This window comes from Azolla caroliniana, unplaced genomic scaffold (assembly GCF_043228905.1).
Source record: "Azolla caroliniana isolate FFs.n. ecotype wild unplaced genomic scaffold, voAzoCaro1.0.p SCAF_1, whole genome shotgun sequence".
Classification (NCBI taxonomy): domain Eukaryota; kingdom Viridiplantae; phylum Streptophyta; class Polypodiopsida; order Salviniales; family Salviniaceae; genus Azolla; species Azolla caroliniana.
This window is the reverse complement of record NW_028230436.1, coordinates 26,986,311-27,000,665: the sequence shown is the minus strand read 5'-3', so window position 1 is coordinate 27,000,665 and position 14,355 is coordinate 26,986,311. Positions and strand designations below refer to the sequence as shown.

At 45.1% G+C, this 14,355-nt stretch overlaps 1 protein-coding gene across 1 annotated transcript; it reads left to right on the top strand.

The window, feature by feature from the left end:
- Positions 1-457: 457 nt before the first annotated feature.
- Positions 458-2,804, top strand: LOC147869350 (uncharacterized). The gene has a single exon (XM_087328415.1). It carries the CDS (start codon positions 682-684, stop codon positions 2,464-2,466), a length of 1,785 nt encoding a protein of 594 aa, XP_087184541.1. The 5' UTR covers positions 458-681; the 3' UTR covers positions 2,467-2,804.
- Positions 2,805-14,355: the final 11,551 nt, after the last annotated feature.

Genomic DNA, 14,355 nt, shown 5'->3' with positions numbered 1-14,355 from the left:
TGCCGCCAGCTCAGCAGGTCATTCCACGTGGCACTTCACAGCTGGCAAATGGCAGGAAGCTGCCGTTGTCGGTGGCCACACCTTAGTAAAGTACCACCACGCACCGTCACCATCCGACGTGGCACGCCGGGTTCTATGCCGTTCTCTCCTGATCTGTGCCAGGTCAGCAGATCAGGACGTGACGTGGCCCTTTTTCTCTCTATAAGTCAGAGAGGGTCGAGACGGGGAGGGGGCCAGCTCAGCAAGATAAAACAGCCCTCTCTGGTCGCGCATCTGACGTGGCGTCTGACTCACTCCATCACCCCCCCCCCACTCTTCTCTCTCGCTGTTCCGTTCATTTTTCGTAATGTGAGGTTCTCTCTCTCTCTCTCTCTCTACACACACACACACACATATACTCTTTCTCTCACTCACTCACTCACTCTCTGTCTCTCTCTGCACCATAGCAGAGGAGAAGAGCTCTGCAGTGTGCAGATCTCCTCTCTCTCTCTCTCTCTCTCTCTCTCTCGAGTAACACACACACACACACACACAATCTCTCTCCCTCTCTCTCAAGTAACACACACACACACACTCTCTCTCTGTCTCTCTCTCAAGTGATCCTAGATCTATGAGTGCCTAACTCCTCTCTCTCTCTCTCTCTCTCATATCTCATAAGACGGTCACTCCGCCATAGCCGATATGTCTATCCTTCACAATTTCTTCGCCTTCCTCTTCTTCCTCTCCCTTCTTCTTACCTCTTCTCTCTCCCTCAACACTTCCACTACCCCTTCCCCTGTTTCTGCCCCTGCTCCCAAAACCGCCGCCCCTGTGCCGAAACCGCCAACAGCCCCTGCTCCAAAACCGCCAACAGCCCCTGCTCCAAAACCGCCTACAGCCCCTGCTCCAAAACCGCCTTCGGCCCCTGCTTCAGAGCCGCCTTCTGCCGCTGCTCCAGAATCGCCTTCTGCCCCTGCTCCCAAAACCGCCGGCCCAGCACCGAAAACCTCCCCAGCAGCAGCCTCTCCAAAAGCCGCCCCTACGCCTCACAATGCTGGGCCTATTGTTAGCCCCCCTTCACATGCTCCCACCAAAGCTGCTCATACCCCCTCTGTCTCACAGGCGCCAGGCCCCGAGAACTCACTCCCGCACGCCCCGAGAACTGCCCCGAGCCCCGGGTCGCACGCGCCCAAAGCCGCCCCAGGGCCCATTGCACCGGGCCCCGCTGCCGCCCCATCATCAAGCACGTCAAAGAAGCATCGTTCTCCTCCCCCGCCCCCGCCCCCGCCCGCAGCCCCCGGTCCCGAATCGGGAGCCGAGGGAGATCTCGACCCCAGCCAAGTTGCCGCCTTAGAAGCCCTCGATGTTAACTTCACCAAATCCGCCCCCTGCCAAACCCCGGGCGACATCTTGCTATGCAACTCCGACCGCCCGAGCAAGCTCATTGCCCTAAGCTTGCAGAAGTGCCCGAAATCCGCGACCTTATCTGTCCCGGCATTGAAGAACCTCACTGGCCTCATGTCGCTCGAATTCATCGACTGCCCCATGACCCCCGTCAAATTCCCTCCCTCCCTCATCAAAACACTCGACACCCTCTTCATCATCGAGAGCTTAGGGAGGACCGGGACCAACGAGAAAGCCGCGAGGCTCCCCGACACATGGATCAAACAATTCACGCACTTGACCCATCTTGTCATCTCCGAGGTCGAGATTAGCGGGAAAGGGCTCTATCCAATCACCCAGAGCTTGAGCTATCTCACCAACATGACCATCTCGAAGGCGAGCGTGGTCGGCATTCTCCCTCGCAACACGTGGCCCTCTGATGTGCAATACATCGACGTCTCCAGCAATTCCATCCGAGGCACGATCCCTTCCACTCTTCGCAACTTGGCTCAGCTTAAATACCTTGATTTTAGCAATAATCAGCTCAAAGGTGTCATCCCCAATGTCTTTGATAGCCTCAATGGCATGCAATACATCGATTTGCATGGAAACCAGCTCTCAGGACCCATCCCGGGCTCGGTAGCCATGTTATATAACTGCTCTCACCTAGATCTAAGCAATAACCACCTCAATGGAACCATCCCTTCCAACATTACCCATCTCAAAGCTCTCAAATATCTAGATCTGAGCCAGAATTCATTCACGGGCGAGGTTCCGTTCAACGACACGTTCATAAAGCAATTGAAAGTGTTGAACCTCAACAACAACGTGGGATTGTGTTACAATCATAGTGCGATCAAGTCCAAGCTCTTGAAAGGGATAGCAGATTGTGCTCCAGCAGTGGGCGATTTCTTGGAATCACCTGCCCCTGCTCCATCACAAGACGGGGTGGGCTCGAGCTCGGGCCGAAGTGGTGGCGTATCCAAAGGGGTTGCGGCGGGAGTGAGCATTGTAGTCATTCTAGTAGCCATTGTTGCATTCTTTGTGGGCCGAAAGATATGGAAAAGTCGCCGGAGCCACAACGAGTTCAAGAGTATGCGGTAACTAACTACCGATGATTATTCCCCGATAGATATGAGGTCGGTATTTGTTTGTTTACATGTGAAACCTTTGGCTTAGCTTAATGCATTTGCTTCAAATTTTTTGGCTAGCTTGATTAGTATATTTATTTGATCCCACACGCCTCACATTTTCTCTGCCCCCCCATTGAGGACCATTATCATCCCTTTGGGATCTATTTGAACAATGTGTTTTCCTTATGACAAAGCCTTATGAAATAAAAAAAACTTGTAACAAGGAGGGATTTGTAATGGCCATTCCCAAATTTATGTAACATTGAGCATTTTTATTCTTGAAACAGTTTGCTGTCATTTAATATTGTAGAGATTGTGTAGATACTTATGGAAAGCATTGTAACTTGCATTGCCTCTAATAGGCATCACCAATTGTAATGAAGCACCATGTTTTATTATGGATGAAGTTGAAAACGTCAAACTTTTTCTCTAGAAAACAATGAACTTAGATATTATCCACATATTAGGCATTGTGCTTGAATCAAAGATGTGCCTCATGTTATGGCATATTGATTGCAAATGCACATGTTTGGGCCTAGGATGAATACATGTGTTCAGCATGGATTAACACTTTCAAAAAGGTGTTTGATAAAATGGTTTGTTATTGTGGACGGAGATTTCTTTTATCATGCAAACTCTATATTATCTTCTCTTGAAGGTTTCCATATCTTTCCTTTTGGGAGTCATTAGTGGAATGGACAAGTACTTATGTGTTCAGAAATAAGATCATATGGAGAAGGGAAACAAAATCTTTGAGGACTTGTAATGAAAGGCCCTTGACATTCAAATCGCATGGCATTAAGCCATACTACTTCAAGTGTAAGAACTCATCATGGAAGATTCATAAATTCAAACTTCATGACAATCAACCAATTGAGGGAATAAAACGTCACTTGGATAATCAAGCAAATAACCCATTATGAAAGGCATGTTAGGACATAAATGTCAAGGTTACGGGAGGACTCAACATTTCTTCACTAATATAATTCACAATATTTGTTTAAAAAGCTTTACCATTGCATAGATTGATACACATATGAAATGTGATCTTTATACACCAACATGATACATCTGAAGTATCTAATGTCATGCAAAATTTAGTCACTTTTATGTCTCCTAGTGAGAAGACATTAGAGGGTCATTATTTTAATATATTAACATAACAACAAAAAGAAAATGAGAAATCAAAATTTCACAAGCATCTAAATCATGCTTTACTTGTATAGTTGGACCCTCCATTTGATCGAGATCGTTAATTGGGGCCATTGCACTATCCACCTTATCACATGGGAGATGAGTGAAGACGAATGAATATCTTCATCGAGCTTTGAATGACCATAATTAGGCTTATACAAATCATTTCAACACTTACATTGAGCCTACTTATTAAGATATTGCTCCCTCAACTATGTATGAGAACTTAATAGTCGCATTTAAATACTTAATGGGATAGAGGGATCTTAAGTAGGAAGGAAGTTAATGGTTTCAATTAATTAGTCCTCGATGAATTAGAAATTTGGTCCTTAATCGTTTTCCTCAATAAATCTCAACGAAGTTGAAAAATAGTATAACCCCTTTCCTTTATATATCCTTACCCTCCCCTTCAACTAAATGTATTGATTCTTCCCTTTCTTTGTGTTCTCTCGCTCTCTCTCTCTCAAATACATTGAATCATCAACCATTCTCAATTTGATATCCATGGGGCTCATTTCTGGACTTCCCCAAAATTGCCAAGAGTCATAACTTAGTATATTAATCATGTCCCCTATGTCCATTACCATGGGCACAATTTGTTCAATTTACAATCGATGTGAGAACAAAAGTATTCTTATCAAAGAGGGTGGTATACTTGATGTACTTTCTGTAGAGTGTCTTTGAAAGCTTTATTAGCTTGAGGGGCCTCTAATATTTTTACTCCATACTTCATGCTAGGCTCTAGCTCTCATTTTGCTTGTTGTAGTACACCATGCATGCCATAGCTTTATATTCAACCACAAATTCTTCAATGATGAGCTCCTTTGGTTTTGTCAAGTTGTCCCCTTTTTGCTCCATGTTTTTGGTATCCCACCATTTTGTACACCTCTCTTATTGGTAGCCGCACTTGAAATGCTAGCAACTAGCAGAGCATGTTGAGTTCTCCATTAGATTGCCTTGGTTAAACCTTTTTATTATTATTGTGGAGCTTGTTTCGTGAGAGACAACTCGTTACTCAATTGTTTCTAATATTTAACATGACATCTTCCCTTTCCTGTTGTATAATCCTAATTTTTGTGCATGGGTTTATGCAACTAGGGAGATTTTTGAGGAACTTGTCGATAACTTTAGTATTTTGAATCATGTATAGCCTCACCTTTAACTTTTGGACAGAGAGATCTTCATTCCCATGTAAGGTAGGTCTTAATTTGAGCACATTTGTCTATGGGGTCTTACCTTTGCATTGGTACACATATGCTAAAATATCACCTTTTACTATAGAACATACGCAAATAGGATGTGTTAGTCACTTATTATTGGGACACACAATGGGGAATCATGTGATGGATCAATAACACATAATCAACACTTTGGGCCTGATTTATAAAGAACTCCTATGCAAGTACACATATAAGTTGCTACAGTAGTGACTATCACAATGGGATTGTCAATGTCTACTTAAATTGTTGCAATGTCTCAAAACAAGGGGACAACTTGATAGGTAGGGACCACTTGGGGGATGGGACAATGTCATCAATAAATGTGAGGGGTTTTACAAAAATCATAACATAGGAATCAATGGGTTTCATGGAGAATGTGTGTGTTAATAAATATCTATGAGATGTGGTGGTTGTGTCATGCAATGAGGGGTTAGCCTCAACGTGGTTCTTTGTGGTTGTCATGCTAGCCAACATGCTATATTCACCGTGGTTTAGTATGTCAATTGGAATTTCAAATGGAAGGACAACTATGGGCGATTAGTCGAGGCATGATTGACACTCGTGTATATGGTGCATTGCATAGACTTACAAAACCATCGAGGCATGCAATGTTTTGGCCAAGTCATGCATGAAGGGTAGGGTCATTGACTGTGAGGATTCATTCCATCATGGCATCAAGAGGCTTGATGATGAGTAGGGTTTCATGCAACACAAACTTTAGGATGGTGTTTTAGTTGGCCTCCCTTGATCATGTTTGAAGGTAGCACAATAGTTGCTCAAAGCAAATGAAGGAGTGTGGTAGGGATTTGTGGAGATGGTATTGTTGTCCGTGGGCCAACATAGTATCATATGTGAAACATAATAGGTATTAGGTAACAGTAGGTAAAACAACCGAAAGCAATCAGAAGCAGCCAAAACTAAACACAGTCGTAAACGTGAAAGGAGAAGGAGCGCGCCAAGGAACATATATATAAGGAGCATCAGATCGAAGAAAAAAAGAGAGATATATAGGAGAGAAGTATGAGGTTATTACGTAATTAATCATACTATAGTGTATCTGATACATTCCGGCAGATAGCCGTGTAACTGTAATCATTTCTCATTCTATAATCTAAACAGTGTTGGGTCTATGTTGTGTCACTGTTCGCTTTTAATAATTGTAAGTAATCTATCTCTCCCTATCGTGTATACATAAACCAATGCTTTCTCTTACGTAATCTGTAGGGTTCCCTCCCGTTTCATAAAAGCGATTTCGACCACCATGTACCACAGTCCTTTGGTCCGATTTTGGTTAGGAATCGAAGGTGTAGCCTCCGAACAGAAAGGCAACACAATTTGGCATGGCCGGTTCACGTTGTGTAACACAACGAACTCACGTGGTGGTAATGCCAGTCGCCAGTACGATGCCCAACAGAAGTACTTGTTCTTGCCCACCGTCTTGCCGCACTGAGCCTACCGAGGAGACGACCGCTTCCGTGCTCACCTAACATTCGTCCCCGAAATCGCGAGCCTCGCCCTCAGTCCATCCCGAAACCCAATCTTCGCCACCAATAATCCCAGATTCACAGTCACCTATCGGTCTTGATATTGCTACCCCTCCCAGTCCTCCGGAAGTCTCACCTCCACCGGAGCGCAACCCGTTCCCGGCCCTTCCGGACGACCCAGATCTTGATACAATGCCTTATCACCCCTATGTTCGTTACACGGATGGCCCGGATGCCGAAGCTCACATTTGCTCCTTTCTCAACACGTGGCAAGCCAACCATTCAACACAACGGCTCACGGACGCGGAGATCGACGCTTCCAAAATCGCCAAATTCACCCTCTCCCTCGATGGCCCCGCTCCATGCTAGTTTTCCCGGCACGATCCTGGGGAGTTCACCACATTCCAGGATGTCCGCATGTAGTTTCTAGAATTATTCCACTGAGAGATTCCCAAACGGGAGTTGCTTCGGCAATTTTACACAATCACACAGGCACCCAATGAAATCGTATCCCACTTTGTTCTCTGATTTCCAGATCTCTACCGCCAACTAGCATAGGATGTCTCAAACAACCATCTCAAGGATACGTTCCTGGCCGGCCTCCATGAGCCTTTACACACAACGTTGGCTGCCACGGATTTTTCACAACAAACCATCGAGCAAGTAGTTGCTCGCGTTCTTGCGCTCGATAGGGCACATCATAAAAATTCATTCGCAATGGGCACGCTTCAAACTGCCTTACCCACAACTGAGGAAACATAGTTCCAGCAAGCGTTACAATGCACAATATGCGCCAAATCTGGGCACTCCGCCCTTGATTGTCCTTCATGATCACACTGCCCCATCTGCCATTCACGGGTCCACATGGTTGAGCAATGCGAATATAACATGCTGAACTGGACGAACTTGGTCCCAGTTCACCAAATTGAGCCTCATCCCAATCAAGCGCAACCACCCCCACCGAACAGAGAGGCGACACGACCATGGGAAGAAAACCGGCCACAATACAACACGACCGGGGGGTACCTTTGACACGACGTGTTACAATAAGGAAAACCAATATCGTACCGAGCCCTGTTGCTACCCCAATCAGCCACACCACACGAACGAGCACTAACACTGTCATCAAGATCACCACCATTGTTGTAGGGATTACGACCACGAGGCCCTACGAAATTATCGTGGCTTCCGTAATTTCGGCAACTGCTAACACTTTGACAATCATTGCTGGGATAACCATCGTGACAATAACTGGCGCAACCCCCCAATGGAGGCTCGGGGCAACCCTCTACAGGGATATTCTCCGCAGGGACGGGAGGATCAACCACAAACTTTGAGCACGATGACCCCAGTACCTTGACAGGAACTACACGCTCCCGATGAACAACGCTCAGCCACAACCAAGCTTAGAATCAAACACAGAAAACAGGGAAAGAATGCACGACACAATGGAGAGAGGAGTACATAGGATGTTAACGTGGAAAACCCAAACTAGGGAAAAACCACGACATCCCACAGACTGCAAACTATCACTATATCAGAATGTACAATAGTGAAGCACCGAGGCAACGACCTCGAGCTTGCTATCTTCACCACTGGCGGCGGTTTCAACAGAGGCAACGACCTCTTCCTCTCTCTCTCTCTCTCTCTATACACAGTTACGCGCTCTAATCTTGCACCAACAAGAATGACAACCACATAATCACACTAAGTTTGCCCTAAGTCATATTTATACTAAAATGACTTTTCGGCTATTTACAAATATAGTCCAGATGGACTCTCAGAAACATATTTACTAATATGTCCCTTCATCCGGTGAGCACTCCTCACCGGGCCTGCATCATCCGGCGCTTGCCGGGCACTCGTCATCCGATTCTCACCGGGTCTTCACCATCCGGCTCTTGCCGGGTACTCGTCATCCGGTTCTGGCCTCGGCCGAGTTTGCTCATCATCACTGTCCTTTCCACTTCCCATCTGGAGGGACTTATTTCCTAACATACCTCGACACCCATCACTTGTTTTAAGTGTAATCAACTAGGCCACTACGCCAACGAGTGCCCCACCAACAATAGGGGCAAAGCACCAGCAGTAAACATGATCACGGTCGACGTGCAGCAGGTGACCACACGTAGTAAGACCACGCAACAATCATAGTGGGACATCCAGGACTCTGTTCGGCAACAGGCTAAGGACTGGGTAGATACAACAAATAACAGCAACATAGACCGTATGAAAGCTGACATAGCGGAATCCAATGAACGGAAACACGGCCAACTATAGACCGCACACTCAGATCAACCTAGCTCTACTGATCACACAGATACCGATCCCGGGTGGCAAGCATTTGCGGACTCTCAAATCTCCATGCCGCTGCATAAACTGCTCCACCTGTTACCTCGCTTCAAGGAGACGGTCCATTCACTCACAAATCGGGATCCGTTGCATCCATCCATAAACCTCATGGCCTTGACACCAAAACTTCCTCACCTAGATTCACAAAACCCAGTCGTACAACTCATCTTATGAGGTCACAAAGTTTTCGAATGCATTATTGATGGTGGGTCAGGCGTCAATGTGATCAGCGAAGCGACATGCAACAAGATCGACATCACTCAATGGGAGCCGTGTCCATTCTGGTTACGAATGGCGGATACACAGTCGATACGCTCGATAGGCCTCATCCGAAACTTGGAATTTACCTTGGGAGGGCACGCTTTTACCGTGTCAGCCATAATCTTACACTTAGAGGCCCCTGGGGATTACCCCCTCCTGCTTGGACGTCCATGGCTACGTACGGCCAACATCAAGTAGCATTGGCAGCGTAACATGATCTCATTTTGGTGCGGAAAAACTAAAGTCTGCATTCTTACGGAAGCACAGACCCTGACTCCTCCTAACAATAGCCCATTATACGCCGAAGGAGTCCATATGTTAGATGGTCTCACAGACGACAAGATGAACTCGTTCCTGGATGAGCACCCTACGATAGTTCCGCTTTTTGAAATCGACATACTTTCGGCCTTTGAACCCTACGTAGCCAACGCCATCGATCACGAAGTTCCCCACAAACCCGACCAGGCATCAATAAAAGAACTTCTACAAGCCTGTGACGCACTTGACCGCGAATTAGCAATATCGCAGCGTGTAAAAGCCTCCACTTTAGAAGAGGTCAACCTCGGCTCACCTTCCAAGCCACGTACCGGAAAAATTGCCAAAGACCTAGCAACTAGTGACAGATCGGCTTTAATAGGACTGCTTACGGAGTATCAGGACGTGTTTGCGTGGTCCTACAACAACATGAAAGGCTTAGATCCTCAGTACTACCAACACCACATTCACCTTCAAACGGACGCACGACCAATTCAACAACGACGATACCGTATGAATCCCAACTATGTGGCAAAAGTAAAAGACGAAATCGATAAATTACTATGCGTAGGATTCATCCGACCGATAAGAAGGGTTACATGGCTAAGTCCTATTGTGGTTGTCCCGAAAAAGAATGGACAAATCCGAGTTTGTGTGGATTACCGGAAACTTAACGTCGTCACAATCATGGATGCCTCCCCACTTCCATTCACCGACAACATCCTCGATATAGTGGCCGGCCACGATTGTTATAGTTTCCTTGATGGTTTCAGTGGCTATAATCAAATTTGCATGCACCCGGATGATCAGGACAAAACAACCTTCATAACAGAATGGGGTGTCTTCGTGGTTGTGGTTATGATGTTCGTATTGAAAACAGCCCCTGCCACATTTCAATGCATAATCTCCAAAATCTTCGAGGACTTCCTTCTAGTCTTTATGCAAGTCTTCCTTGATGACTTCACTGTTTATGGACAACACGCGGAACACCTTGCGCAATTACGATTATGTCTCAAGAGATGTCCGCATGCACGACTCAGCCTCAATCCGGCCAAATGTGCTTTCCAAGTGACAAGCAGAGCTTTACTAGGTCACATTGTTAGTAAAGCAGGTATCGTTATGGACCCAAACAAGGTGCAAGCCATCTTGAATGCCCCGACCCCCACTACAACCAAAGCACTCAACCGATTTCTGGGCCAAATACAGTGGCATAGTTGTATGCTTTGATACCTTGCTGATTCCGCAACCCCTTTACATGTAGCAATCCATACGGTACCTTTTCGATGGACAGAAGAGAAGACATTGCATACCAATCACTGAAAGTCATGTTGTCCCAAGCCCCAATAGTCCAACCCCCGTATTGGATGGAGCCCTTTCACGTATTCGTGGACGCATCCGATATCGCGATTGGTAGTGCTTTAATGTAGAAAACCCCACCCAATTGGTATCACCCAGTCTACTACGCCAACCGCCGACTCTCGACAATAGAAAGGAATTACTCCACCATGGAACGAGAAGCATTCGGCATGATATATAGCATTACGAAATTTCGGCATTATTTGCTTTATGATCTCATGCCAATACCCCTCTAGACGTATGAGATGAGGTTAAATATCATGTTACTATGGTAACACAAAGGTGTTTTAAAAACCATGGGGTGGCAAATGAAAGTCTTTCCCTTATCTCTATATCGATTTTTTCATGGCGGCTCCTCGAGGCTCAACCATGTATGTTTGCGTCATGAATAGTTTATACACAAAAAAATGTTAACAATAAACTATATGTCTCTGTGCCCACCCATGTGGTTTCGGCCCTTTAAGTCCTATTACGAGGACCCCAAAGTGCACTTAGACCTAATGTCTAAACATGTTTTATAGTCGTATGTATTAGTAATGTTATATGGTCTTGGTCATATTTGAACTCGAGACCTCGAGAACAAAGCCATTAAACACCTGAGCTAACCAAATAGGTTGCTCGTATTAAATGATCAATATTTGATATGCGTATGAGAGATACGCGAAGGCATTTGCCCATATATGTTTTTCAAAAGAAAACATATGTATCTAGAAACCCTATTGCCCCCTCGTTAACAAGAAAACTATGTTAGTACGTTACCCAACCTCAAGTCTCATCATTACGATGACATACCCCAAAGTGCAACCTAATGGTCAAGCCACACGAGCCCTCTTTTCATAGTAGGCCCACGTGGCCCATCACATGGTTACGTCCTTACGAATGCCTTCTGTCATGATGATCTCATGGTGGCATCGTAACCATGTAACGAGTGATGAATGTTGGATGTGTGTGTCATACGAACGACCTCACATGAAGTGGGTCAAGCCCTACACTCTCAACATCATTGTGGCTATGATCGTTCCATTCTAAAATGTAGTAAAATCAAGGTGACCAAGGGGAATAACAAAAATAATAATTGTTTAAATGATGGTCACTATGCCTTTCTCACAAAAAATGTGAGGACAACCACCAAGTTCCTTTCCCTGAAAAGGACAACGTTCAATATTCCAAAATCACGTAATAAACACTAATATACACATATTTATGTTTGTCACATGTATACAATTAAATACGTATACACGTGATTACATATGCATGGATTTAAAAAAATCATAACATAGCCAACGAATGATGTAATCAAGATACGTAATTGAGGCATATAGCCTCTACGCACATGAAACATCCAAAAAGGGTGATCGTAATATGCAATTGAGGTATTGATCTCTAACACATACGACACAAATCGCATATTGTTTACATAGAAATCGAGGTATTGACCTCGTATGAATATAGAACATATGTTACACGCAATTGAGGTATTAACGTCGTACACATACGACACAAATCACATATCAAAGATATGTCAATTGAGGTATTGACCTCATATTTATAGCCATACCTAAGCCCCCCATGCAAGTTCACACTTGGCCTTAATGGGTTGTCTCAATCCCAAGGATTAAAAGTAATCCTCCCCTTCCTTACACTCTCGTTTAACCCTCACACTTTATCCACGTGTATAGAATACTACGGTATAATCTTACCACGAGATATTATATGGTCATGCCCATAACACATGATGCCACGTTGTCGGAAAAATTTAGTGAAGAAAACTGAAATGTCTTCGAGAAATTTTGACTATCAGATAATCTTCGATTTGCTCCTTCCAGAAATTGAAGTTTGATATGTCGAACTTCCTTAGACTCATCTCTGATGAGCCGGATGTTGAGGCCATTTCGATGTGATCCGATTGGTCGTTAAACTGTTTTGGAGGGGGATGCAACCGGTTGGTTCATCCGAATTTGATCTAGCTGAATTGGACACAAACTTAGTCGATTGTTCAATCAATTCTACTCGAAGTAACTACGACCAAGTGTGGAGTAGAGCCGACTAGTCTCTCCGTTGTGATGCCTAGCCAAATTGAGTTCATCCCTAATGTTTCTTAACCGAGTTAAGCATGGATTAGACCGATCAAAGTGTAAATCACAGTGTTAGTGTGTTGTTTTCGGTGATGATCTTGTTTCTGAGTGGCTACAATAGAGGGAGGAACAGAGCCGACTGGTCTTCCCGAATCTCTTCTAGCCGGATGGAGCACAAATGACGTCATATTTGAAGCCTATTTTGCTTTGATTGGTTACAACAATTAAGTGGGCAACGTCGACTGGCCTGTCTGAATGTTGCTTAACTTGATGAGGCATGAATGAGGCTTACTTGAAGTAAGTTACACTCCAAGTGGCTACGATCACAGGAATGAGGCATCGTCGACTAGCCTACTTGGGATGTGATCCAACGCAGTGGAGTGCGGACCGACTAGTGTCGTTCTTCTCTTCTCTTGATGGTTGCTAAACTTAGGGTCTGACAGGAACACACGCTCCCTTAGCACAATGCTCAGCCACAACCGAGGCTAGGATCAAAACACAGAAAACGGATAATGAATGCATGACACAGTGAAGAGAAGAGTACACAGGATGTTTACGTGGAAAACCCAAACTAGAGAAAAACCACGGCAGCCCACAGGTTGCAAACTATCACTATGTTACAATGTACAACAGTAAAGCACCGAGGCAACAACCTCGAGCTTTCTATCTTCGCCACAGGCGGCGGTTACAACAGAGGCAACGACCTCTTCCTCTCTCTCTCTCTCTCTATACACAGTTACGCGCTCTAATCTTGCACCAACAAGAATGACAACAACACTGTACTAAGTTTGCCCTATTAAGTCATATTTATACTAATATGACTTTTTGGCTATTTACAAATGTAGCCTCGATGGACTCTCAGAAACATATTTACGAATATGTCCCTTCATCCAGTGAGCACTCCTCACCGGGCCTGCATCATCCGGCGCTTGCCGGGCACACGTCATCTGGTTCTCACCGGGTCTTCACCATCTGGCTCTTGTCGGGTACTCGTCATCCGGTTCTCATCGGGTCTTCCGTTGTCGGGTACTCTTCATCCGGTTCTCACCGGGGCTTCCATTGCCAGGTACGTTTCATCCGGTTCTCGCCGGGTCTTCCGTTGCTGGGTACGCTTCATCCGGTTCTCACCGGGGCTTCCGTTGCCGGGTATTCCTCATCCGGTTTCGGCCTCGGCCGAGTTTGATCATTAGTACTGTTCTTCTCACTTCCCATCCGGAGGGACCTGTTTCCTAATAGGGTCTTCAAGAAGACAGGGACAAGGATGTTGAAGTCAGATAACGGCCAACAACAAGTTGAAGAACCTCAACTCTGATACCAGATGTTGGAGTTTGAGACCGTCAGTGCGGAAACAAGACCAACATCTATGCTAAGAAGATCACCAAGTTAACAAGTTAAAGCAAGATCAAGGAAACATAGTGTGAGAAAGAGAGACACAGAAGCACATAATGTGACAGTCTTATTCCAAAAGTTACAATACAAGAATGATACTATCAACCTCAACAACACCACATACTAGGTTACAAGAGTCAGTTTAAATACCAATCGACTTAGGGCAATTGCCCTTTGTACTGTTTACATAAATAGCCTAAACCTAGTGTGTCCAAATGGGACAATGTGAATATGTCCATTATGTACCTGTATTCGACACTAAGACTTTACAAGT